The sequence below is a fragment of the Notolepis coatsorum genome (genome assembly GCF_963971535.1).
Source record: "Notolepis coatsorum genome assembly, chromosome: 1".
Lineage (NCBI taxonomy): Eukaryota > Metazoa > Chordata > Actinopteri > Aulopiformes > Paralepididae > Notolepis > Notolepis coatsorum.
The window spans coordinates 311977112-311988959 of NC_140165.1; the positions used below are offsets into that span (position 1 = coordinate 311977112).

General features: G+C 45.6%; 1 protein-coding gene across 5 annotated transcripts in view; it reads left to right on the forward strand.

The window, feature by feature from the left end:
• clasrp (CLK4-associating serine/arginine rich protein) overlaps positions 1 to 11848 on the forward strand; it is a 46222-nt gene that overhangs the window by 27263 nt on the left and 7111 nt on the right. For 3 of the 5 annotated variants that reach the window (XM_084320257.1, XM_084320259.1, XM_084320258.1), the window contains exons 14-17: positions 254 to 439; positions 1991 to 2030; positions 10040 to 10100; positions 11440 to 11498. In XM_084320257.1, the coding sequence (XP_084176383.1) occupies positions 254 to 439; positions 1991 to 2030; positions 10040 to 10100; positions 11440 to 11498 (346 nt within the window). Of the gene's footprint in view, positions 1 to 253; positions 440 to 1990; positions 2035 to 10039; positions 10101 to 11439; positions 11499 to 11848 lie in introns of all 5 variants that reach the window. The other 2 variants (XR_014620023.1, XR_014620024.1) reach the window with 1 other exon arrangement.

Consider the following 11848-nt stretch of genomic DNA (forward strand, 5'->3'; position numbering starts at 1 on the left):
GGAACGGCCTTGAGGAGCCTGGGGAGAGGAGAGAAATGCGACTGCCTCTGGGAAGGGCTGGGAAGGAGAGTAGGGTAGCATGTGGTAGTCTACACCCTCCCCAGACCCACAGTAGGGTGGCATTTGGTAGTCTACACCCTCCCCAGACCCACAGTAGGGCAGCATATGTCTAGAAGAATTAAACAATGTATAAAAAAAAACTAAACGTGTCTGAATCCTGAATAATCCTGACCTCCTGCTCTTCCTCTCCCAGGTCTCGGTCCGGCTCACGGCAGGGGGCCAGCGCCAGGCGGGGGGGTCGCAGCTCTGGAGGTCACCGGAGAGGCGGAGGCAGCAGCAGCCCCAGCCCCTCTCGCTCCCCCAGCCACACCAACCGCACCCCGTCCCCGGCTCACAGAGGCTCCCTGCCCTCTGGCGCCCCCTCTGACAAGCTAAGAAAGTGCGTAGTGGGCGTGTCAATGCGCAATTGTCATTTCATAATAGACACGGAGCAGCGCGGACCAGCTCTGTAACAACTCATCTCGGGTCACACTGCTTCTATGTGCAACGAAAACTCAACGGCTCCAATGGTCTAACATGCTTTGCATCCTCACCAGTCCTGTATACCCACGTCGTGCTAAAAACCTTAATTACTGTAATGTTATCGGCTAACTCCAACTAAGCTAACCTGCTAACGCTAGCCATCACTGGGAACGCTCAGAGGCATAGTGAGGGAAGGGGGGGCTGAGAATCTCTGTGTTTCTATGTGTGTGTGTGTGTGTGTGTCTCTCTCTCCCTCCCTCTCCTAAACCTATTTCATTCAAAAGGAAGATATTGATGGACAGTAGCTATAGTATATAGCTCAGTAGCTGTAACAGAATAATTGTATTAATTACTATTATTCAATAGCGTTTAAATTATAATGAATTAAATAATTGTATAAAGACAACACTCTAACATACAAAAGCAGCTTGACAACCGATAATCCTTTGCGTCTAGTAGGCATGGGCCAATGTGTGATTTTGGTGGTATGTGCTATTTGCACAGATGTTTGTCCCTTAGTATGCACACACACACACACAGTATAATATGCATGTAATAAATAGTTTGTTGTGTTACTTGAAACATTTTCACTGTGCTCCTAAATTTCTTTGTGTGCTCCTAATCTTTTTTTTTTATTTAGGAGCATATGTGCTCCTTGGGAAAAAGGTTAGCGTAGAGCCCTGTATATAGTAATAATTAATAACACATGGCGATATACTAAAAAGCTATTTATAATTTTTGGCTGGTAAAAAAATCTGTCTGGCTGGTAGTTTAAAAAAAATCTACCAGCCACCTTGGCTGGTAAGCCAAAAAGTTAATGTTGTTCCCTTTGTACTAGCAAGCATTGTTGAGGATGAGGAGCAGTGTTAACTCAGGAATGATCGCTGTGTGTAGCCTATGTTGAGAGAGGGAGAGAGAGCGCCTTTACGATTGCAAATGATGATGAAAATAATTTAATACCAAATGTCAGTACTTTTCGTTAAAAGTATTGCATTTCCAAAATTCCTACTTGTAATAACTAGTAGTAGTCGTTTATTCAGTCATCATCTCACACAATACAATATGCACAATCGTTTATCAATATTTGATTTTACAGTGACTGAAAAGGTACAGCAGACTGAAGCATAATGCTTATACATGCCTGTCCTATATTCTTAACAAAATTAAGACTCAAGCGGTATTCTAAAAGAAAATAGCAAAAAACAGTATTATTCACCTTTGTAGTTTTCAAAAATAGCTTTACAAACCATTTTCTTAAAAACCAAAAGCAAATGACTCATTCTTAACTGTATAGCATCGTTCCACAAGTTAACTCAAGAGAGAGAAGCACACGCACACCGTCTCTCCTTCACTCTTTTTTTCTTTTGATGGGGGGGCCAGGGGTCACGGATAAATCTTAACTTCTTCCTTCTTCCTTTTCTCCCACAATCCCCTCTGATTCCGTCTCCCCCCCCCCCCCCCCCTCCAGGCCTGACACTCCGAGTGGTAAAGAGACGGGACCTGCCAAAGTCAGTAAGAATTTGATTTAACTGGGTTTCTCTCTAGAGTCCTCCCTGACAGGCTGAGCTGGTAGTCCACCAGGCTGGGATAAGCCATTATGTTTCTCACACACACGCGCACACTTCACTGTTTCTGTGGGGATAAAGTCCATAGTGTTTATCTTTCTGGTGATTGTAACGTTAATATGAGATGAGTCGTCATCGCACCAGACTCCCCCCCCCCCCCCCCCCCCCCCGACACTGATGATTCTGATCTCTCTCTGATCTTATTGTTCCCCCCAAACACTGGAATGTTGTTACTGGCATATGGACCAATGTTTCAGGCATCATATGTGGCCTCATCAGCTGTTATTAATGTATTTGTACGCTGGGCTGTGTGGTGTGCGCGTGTACATGTGCATATGCCTCTGTATGATTGTGTACATGATTGTGCATATGCCTGTGTATGGTTGTGTGTGTGTGCAGATGCCTCTGTGTATGGTTGTGTGTGTGTGCAGATGCCTCTGTGTATGGTTGTGTCTGTGTGTGTGTGTGTGCAGATGCCTCTGTGTATGGTTGTGTCTGTGTGTGTGTGTGTGCAGATGCCTCGGTGTATGGTTGTGTCTGTGTGTGTGCAGCGACCGAAACTAAAGCCCGCCGCCCGCCAGGGGCGGGCTGTTTTTACCTTTGGCGCATGACACTTAGAGGGCTGCCCGCCGTGTGGCGTGTAGACGTGTAGTTCATAACTTCATAACGATACTCTTGTGCGAGTACAGATTATAGCCGCTCGTCTTTTTTTTCTCCGCCGCGAGATCGTTAAAAAACTACAAGTCCCACATCGCACTCAAGTCAACGGTCCAATCACAGTAGAGTGACGTAACTGGTTTCATGAGAAAAGAAGCAAATGACCAATCGGAAGCTATCATTTGGCTTGTTTACTTCCATCTGCTCTAGTCTATATCGGACCTCCAAGAGCTAACGTTACTGTTTAAACAATGACCCAGTCAACTATTCACTTTTAGTTTAATACATGACGAGGCATTGTCTAACTGTATCTAGCTGGCTAGCTACTGATAGCTGCTGATATCAACAAATGCTCCAGCAATAGTCTACTCGAGTGCATAATACCTCCGGTCCCTCGTTAGCTAGCTTAGCTAGCTCACGTTGATCCATCTACGTTGATCCATCTGTCCCAGTAAACTAAATTGTCTTAACGTTATCTACCGGGCTAGCAGTAGCTACAGATAGCTCCTGATATCAATGTCTTATAACATTGATTGAATGCGTATTCTAGCTGAGGGCATGTTGAATGTGATTTGACAAAAGAACGGTAACGTTATAAATAGGTCCAGCTGCATCGCCGGAGAATCCTTGCATGCTGAATGTAGGGTCTAGCTGAATATAGGGTCTAGCTGCAGGGCCGGAGAATCCTTGCTGGAGCTGGAGGCTACTCAAGTATACACACAGACAGTGGAGCTGTTTGCAGATAGCAAGCATTTTGACTTATTGCGTGGTGGCGATGTCTCGCAGATAATACAACTACAAGTATGATTATATAATATATATTTTATTTAAAAACATTTTTTTTATATAAAATATATATATATTTTTTTTTAATCAAATTTTTTTTGGCAGGTAAGAAATATGCTTGGCGGGTAGACTCTTCCCATCTACCCGCCACTGGCCGGTGAGTCAAAAAGTTAATTTCGCTCCCTGTGTGTGTGTGTGTGCGCAGATGCCTCTGTGTATGGTTGTGTGTGTGTGTGTGCAGATGCCTCGGTGTATGGTTGTGTCTGTGTGTGTGTGTGTGCAGATGCCTCTGTGTATGGTTGTGTGTGTGTGTGTGCAGATGCCTCGGTGTATGGTTGTGTCTGTGTGTGTGTGTGTGCAGATGCCTCTGTGTATGGTTGTGTGTGTGTGTGTGTGTGCAGATGCCTGTGTGTGTGTGTGTGCAGATGCCTCTGTGTATGGTTGTGTGTGTGTGCAGATGCCTCTGTGTATGGTTGTGTGTGTGTGCAGATGCCTCTGTGTATGGTTGTGTGTGTGTGTGCAGATGCCTGTGTGTATGGTTGTGTGTGTGTGTGTGTGCAGATGCCTGTGTGTATGGTTGTGTGTGTGTGTGTGCAGATGCCTTTGTGTGTGTGTGTGCAGATGCCTCTGTGTATGGTTGTATGTGTGTGTGTGTGTGTGCAGATGCCTTTGTGTATGGTTGTGTGTGTGTGTGTGTGTGTGCAGATGCCTCTGTGTATGGTTGTGTGTGCAGATGCCTCTGTGTATGGTTGTGTGTGTGCAGATGCCTCTGTGTATGGTTGTGTGTGCAGATGCCTCTGTGTATGGTTGTGTGTGCAGATGCCTCTGTGTATGGTTGTGTGTGTGTGTGTGTGCAGATGCCTCTGTGTATGGTTGTGTGTGTGCAGATGCCTCTGTGTATGGTTGTGTGTGTGCAGATGCCTCTGTGTATGGTTGTGTGTGCAGATGCCTCTGTGTATGGTTGTGTGTGTGTGTGTGTGTGCAGATGCCTCTGTGTATGGTTGTGCTCTGTCTATATATGTGTTTGTATTTTCTCATAGCTAGGAAAATGTCTCAGCTTGGAGTTAAGACGGCGTTAAATATTCTTGGACTATTTAATCACGATAGTAAGTAACGTAGTAAAGACGGCCCTCTAACGGTGAAGAAGGTCCTCTTAACGGTGAAGACGGTCCTCTAACGGTGAAGACGGTCCTCTAACGGTGAAGACGGTCCTCTTAACGGTGAAGACGGTCCTCTAACGGTGAAGACGGTCCTCTTAACGGTGAAGACGGTCCTCTTAACGGTGAAGACGGTCCTCTTAACGGTGAAGACGGTCCTCTTAACGGTGAAGACGGTCCTCTTAACGGTGAAGACGGTCCTCTTAACGGTGAAGACGGTCCTCTTAACGGTGAAGACGGTCCTCTTAACGGTGAAGACGGTCCTCTTAGCGGTGAAGACGGTCCTCTTAGCGGTGAAGACGGTCCTCTTAACGGTGAAGACGGTCCTCTTAACGGTGAAGACGGTCCTCTTAACGGTGAAGACGGTCCTCTTAGCGGTGAAGACGGTCCTCTTAGCGGTGAAGACGGTCCTCTTAGCGGTGAAGACGGTCCTCTTAACGGTGAAGACGGTCCTCTTAGCGGTGAAGACAGTCCTCTAACGGGCCTAGTTGCTGCTGTAGCTGCTGTGTTGCACGTCAGCCAGCCAGCGCTCTGGACAACAGACACACTGTGGTTTCCTGGGCTTGTTCAAACAGGCAGCTGAGCCTTCCTCTACCTGGAACAACAACACAGGAGGCCCACTCACCTGGCTGCTCACCTGGCTGCTCACCTGGCTGCTCACCTGGCTGCTCACCTGGCTGCTCACCTGGCTGCCCACCTGGCCTCTCACCTGGCTGCCCACCTGGCCTCTCACCTGGCCTCTCACCTGGCTGCCCACCTGGCTGCTCACCTGCCTGTTCACCTGGCTGCTCACCTGGCTGCTCACCTGGCCTCTCACCTGGCTGCTCACCTGGCTGCTCACCTGGCTGCCCACCTGGCCTCTCACCTGGCTGCCCACCTGGCCTCTCACCTGGCTGCTCACCTGGCTGCTCACCTGGCTGCTCACCTGGCTGCTCACCTGGCTGCCCACCTGGCTGTTCACCTGGCTGCTCACCTGGCTGCCCACCTGGCTGTTCACCTGGCTGCCCACCTGGCTGCTCACCTGGCTGCTCACCTGGCTGCCCACCTGGCTGTTCACCTGGCTGCTCACCTGGCTGCCCACCTGGCTGTTCACCTGGCTGCTCACCTGGCTGCCCACCTGGCTGCCCACCTGGCTGTTCACCTGGCTGCTCACCTGGCTGCCCACCTGGCTGTTCACCTGGCTGCTCACCTGGCTGCTCACCTGGCTGCTCACCTGGCTGCTCACCTGGCTGCCCACCTGGCTGCTCACCTGGCTGCTCACCTGGCTGCCCACCTGGCTGTTCACCTGGCTGCCCACCTGGCTGCTCACCTGGCTGCCCACCTGGCTGCTCACCTGGCTGCCCACCTGGCTGCTCACCTGGCTGCTCACCTGGCTACTCACCTGGCTGCTCACCTGGCTGCTCACCTGGCCTGCCTTCAGTCAGCAGCGCTCCAGAGAGAAGATAAGGAAGAGCTGACGAGACCAGGATTTACATACATATTGTATTATTTATATAATCAGGATTCAAATGAATACAAAGAAGAACCGTTCCCGACGTCGTCTCGTCACATTCTGGAACCTTCTACCTGCCTCTCGATGGCGCTCCTGGTGAGGAAGATATAAATACGATACAAGGATTCTTAAAAGATGTAATCGAAACAAAGCGAGGCGAACGGAGGAGAATATTATTATAAGCTCGTGATTCAGCAGCGTCTTGTTTTTGGAAGCTTTGCTGTGTTGTTTTTGACCTGTGGTTGTTCATGCATGACCGGCGGAATTCCTGCTTCTCGCCAGGTAACACACGATCCAGCGATGGGTGTGTCAGTGAGGGGAGGACGGCTAGAGTTCTCCCCCCCCCCCCCCACCCCGCCCCCTGGAACCTGAACTTGCTCTTGCTTTCCTTTTTCAACCGTCTCACCTCCTCCTCCTCTGTCCACAACTGCCTAGACGGCGTTCATACATGTAAAGATATTGGACACATAAGGAAAAGGCCAGGTTCTTGTAACCGGACCCCCTGTCCTGCTTCTAAACTATCCCTACAGCAGCTGCAGGCGACGCCACTAGGCACAGTGGTGCTCACACATACACACGCACACACACACACACACACACACATGCGCGCACGCGCACACGCACACACACACAGAGTCAGATCCTAGTTCCTGATGGTGCATAACAAACGGTGCATGTGATTTATGTATGTACCCGTGGCCATAGCTTCCACCTGCTACTGTACATAAGGAGTATGGTAATGGTATCGCTTAAGGCTGAGAGACGCTATGCCATTTGGAATAATCGATGAATCGGGACAAAATTATAGATAAATAGATTTTTTTTTAATTATTTCGCATGTGTAAACATAAATTTTTTTTAATACTTTTTTCTTTACAAAAGAAAATAAATATTATTTAACGTTAGTTCCGTGTGTGTGTCTGTCACGTGCACTCACTGTAGTTTTTGCGATGCTGTAGTTAGCCCACGACACACACAAACTAACGTTAAATAATTATTTTTTATTTTTTAAGAAAAAAGTTTTTTATAAGTGACGCCACTTATCGATTTAGCGATAAGTGGTCTCAGCCTTAGTATAGCTGCCTCAGTATGTTCGCTCAATGGGGCTGCGTTGATGGCTGGCGTCCAGATCAGTCGCCTGTCGCACAATGTGGAGACAGATTTGGGGGGTCGTTTGAGGCCCAACCAACGGACTGGCGTTTGTGTTAAAGGTTGTGGGGAAATATAGGCCTAATGTACTCGGCAGAAGGAAGAGAAAAGTAGTTTCTGCTCAAGTAGTTTCAAGTTTTGTTTTATTTGTCACATAATGAATGAATGAATGACGTTTATTTCAAGCCATTTAGCATGTACAAAAAAACACACAAATTAAATTACAAGTTGGGGCTGAAGCTACAAGCTTGTAAATGCCCTAACCCAGTGCATCATCTTAAATTTATCGTTGACCTTCGTTATCAACCAAAAAAAAACAAAGATAATCATTAACAACAATCGGCAATAAAAATGTTGAACAATTGATCTAATCAATTTGATTACAAAAAACACATGGTTAACCATCCACGGCATACTTCTCAAGAATACGTTGTTTGTACTTCCTTTTGAAATTAGGAGTATTTTTACTTTCTTTTAACTCCTCTGGTAGACTATTCCACAACTTCACCCCACAGACGGATATGCACAACATGCTTTTTATAGTGGTGTGTACAGTCGGCTGTTTTAAGTTAAGTCTCCCTCTTAAATGATATCCCCTTTCTCTTATCTATGAAAATCTTTTGGATGTTGCCATTAGCATTTCCGCTATTGACGACTCACCGACTCGGTTGTTGTTTCTCACTTATCCCTTTATCCAACGTCTCGGGTACAAAGACTCGGTGCATCCTCTCTGCTTGCATGCCCATACCCCAAGAGAGCGCACTCCAGGAGTACCACCCTCTTATACCCTCAGCCCTTGCCCCCTCCCCTCTACCAACCCTGTGACCAATAGCGTCACCTGCCAGCCCCAGGTTGGTAGAGTGCAGACCAATCACCTCAATCCCAGGGTTGTTACATTACCCCCCCCCCCCCCCCCCCCCCCCCACAACAAAGTCCCTCGCCAACATTGGACGAACCAACATTCTCCACCCCAATACCCACTAAACACACTACTCAAATCTCACACAGTACCCAAATCTCTACCCCAATACCCACTAAACACACACTACTCAAATCTCACACACTACTCAAATCTCTACCCCCAATACCCACTAAACACACACTACTCAAATCTCACACACTACTCAAATCTCTACCCCCAATACCCACTAAACACACACTTCTCAAATCTCACACACTACTCAAATCTCTACCCCCAATACCCACTAAACACACACTACTCAAATCTCACACACTACTCAAATCTCTACCCCAATACCCACTAAACACACACTAATCAAATCTCACACACTACTCAAATCTACCCCAATACCCACTAAACACACACTAATCAAATCTCACACACTACTCAAATCTCTACCCCAATACCCACTAAACACACACTAATCAAATCTCACACACTACTCAAATCTCTACCCCAATACCCACTAAACACACACTAATCAAATCTCACACACTACTCAAATCTCCACCCCAATACCTGCTAAACACACACTACTCAAATCTCTACCTAAGGTACATTAAAGTGAAATGCTTGGTTCTGTATGAGCCTCCTGAGATTGTGCTTCATACAGTAAAAAGTAAAAGAATAAAGACCAAACACTATACAAAATAATATACAATATGTAAAACAAAAATGTGCAAAATGGGAACATTGTATGTGCTTTAAATGTGAGGCGTGAACTATCTGCCTCCCTTAACGCAATATATTTTTACGCACTAGGTGTCGAACTGCAGAATAAACACTCACGTCTGCTAAATACAGTATGTCACGCTGTATTCACATAGATTTTTTCGACACGCGTGTTTGACAGAGACTTGCCAGCTTTCACCCTACAAATAGAACGGGCCTATAATAATGTCTATCGTGTGTGCCGTGGTGAACAATGAACATCATGGCACTGAGAGCATTGCGTTCATCTTTAGTATAGTTTAAATAAATAACGTAATAATAACGATCTCACCAGATCACGCAAACGAGCATTTGCTGAACCACGGACGACCCAAACGAGAGGAGACGTGTTTTGTTTTAGAGCAATTTGAACGATAGCCCAGACTCGTGTGTGCTGCTTTAGCCATATATATTAGCCTATATAATATTAGTAGGGATGCTCGATATTGGTTTTTTTACCGATACCGATATACCGATATTGTCCAACTCTTAATTTCCGATACCGATATCAACCGATACCAATATATGCAGGGTTTCCCCCCCAAAAAACTGAATAATTTCAGGTAATTAACATTACTTATCTCTTGTTGTGGAATTAACACAACATTATGCATACTTTTGACAATAAATAAAATCAGAATTTGTTCTTACTTGCTTGCCTGGGTAAATAAAGGTTATAGAAATGTAAAAAGAAAAAATTTGAAAACCGATATTTTCCGATATCACATTTTAATGCCGATATCGGCTGATAATATCGGTAGGCCGATAATATCGGACATCCCTAAATATTAGCCTATATAATATAATAATACAATGGACTGTATTTGTTATATATTGTGCTCTTGTTAGTTTGCTCTGAGAGAGAGAGAGGGAGAGAGACTGCAGTCCATTCTGCTGGGAGGGGGTGTGTGTGGGCGGGCGTGCGGCATCCCAACTCCTACGGTCTCACACACACACACACACACACACACACACGTACATGCACACGCACAGTGGGCGGCCGTGTGAGTGTGTACTGATGCTGCTGTGTCCCCTGCAGCCCAAGATGACCCCTCAGGAGAAGCTGAAGATCCGCATGCAGAAGGCTCTCAACAAGCAGTGTGAGTAGAGAACACACACACACACACACACACACACACACACACACCTGTACACACATACACACCTGTACACACATGTACACACTACACACCTGTATACACACTACACACCTGTACACTATACACACCTGTACACACTACATACCTGTACACTATACACACTGTACACACACTAGTACATTACTGTACACACACTCTCATTACTCTAAAGACACTAGTTAGTACATTACTGTACAGACACTAGTACATTACTGTGCCTCGTCCCTCTAAAACACATGTGTTAATTATATACACATAATATAGATTATGTTAACTATGACCAAAGTTGGAAGACATTTAATTTCTATATTAATTCCATAACATTCACCAATATACACGCTAACCGCAACCCAAACCAATAAACCAAAATCAAATGTTTCCCCAATAATACGGAATGTTTGTGTAGTCCGTCCTTTTTTTCTTCCCCCCCCCCCCCCCCGCCTTTATCTAAACAGGTAAAATCACATTGAGACCGAGGTCTCATTTACAAGTGCGACCTGTTCAGACAGCAGCTCATACAACAGTTACACATGTAAACGGCAACAGTGCACTCATCAGTCAATACATAATAAATTACAACAACATAAAACAAAGTGCTAAAGAGGGGGAGTGGAGAAAAATTCAGCCTTAAAAACAAGAGCAGAGCATTAGAAGCACTCTCTCTTCCAACATGGAAGAAAATGTGAATTTCTGTTTAGCGGTTAAACATTAGAAAAGCATGACGTTCCACTGGGACATAGTTTACAACATCCAGTAATAATTCTTTAAATGTTTGTATATATATTTCTCATAGATCAACACGGCAATCGTTTTTTTACACATACTGTAGCAACCTCTGTCTCTTCCAACATGAAAGAACGATGAGCGTTCTTCTAAACTATTCTGTGAACGGCCTCTGTGGTTTTGCTCCCTGTTGTAAAAGCCCCTTAATGTTCTTTTCAGAAGATTTGACCCAGTTTTGGCCTGAGGAAATGCACACACACACACACACACACACACACACACACACACACACACACACACACACACACACACACACACACACACAGAGACACATGCACACACACACACACAGAGAGACACACACACACACACAGAGAGACACACGCACCACAGAACAGAGAGGACTCCTGTTTGCCCTCTCAGTCTCACACTTGGTGACAGGTTATGTGATGTGTCAGTTAGAAAAAACCCTCTCTCACCTAATGCAAAGTGCAGAGGTCAAAGGTCATGTAATATAAGCTATGGTGGCGTTTGAGCCCTTTCCAATTCTTCCTTGTTTCTTGTTCCTTTCCCACAGCCAAGGCGGATAAGAGAGCGGCCCAAGTGAAGACCCAGCAGCAGGAGAACAAGCGGCAGGTGTGTGTGTGTGTGTGTACAATACAAGCTAACTGATCCTAGACCAGTTGTGTTGGTGTCAGTTGTGCAATTTCACCACAACGTCTCGTAAAACGGAGCGTATATTGCTGACGCGTGAGAGAAGGCTAAATGTCACTCACTCTCATTGAGAACAAGCTCTGTTGATGTTGTCTTTTGTAAATATTCAAATTTGTGACACGTTTTCTTGATTTCAGTTGTAGCGATTGTAAAAATCAATTGTTAAACATAATATCAAAGCCTTTTCTTTAAATTTTACAAACGGGACATGGCAAAGGTTAAATAGAAAAATAAAACTTAAATTTAGACCTCCTTCTATGAGATGTTCTTTT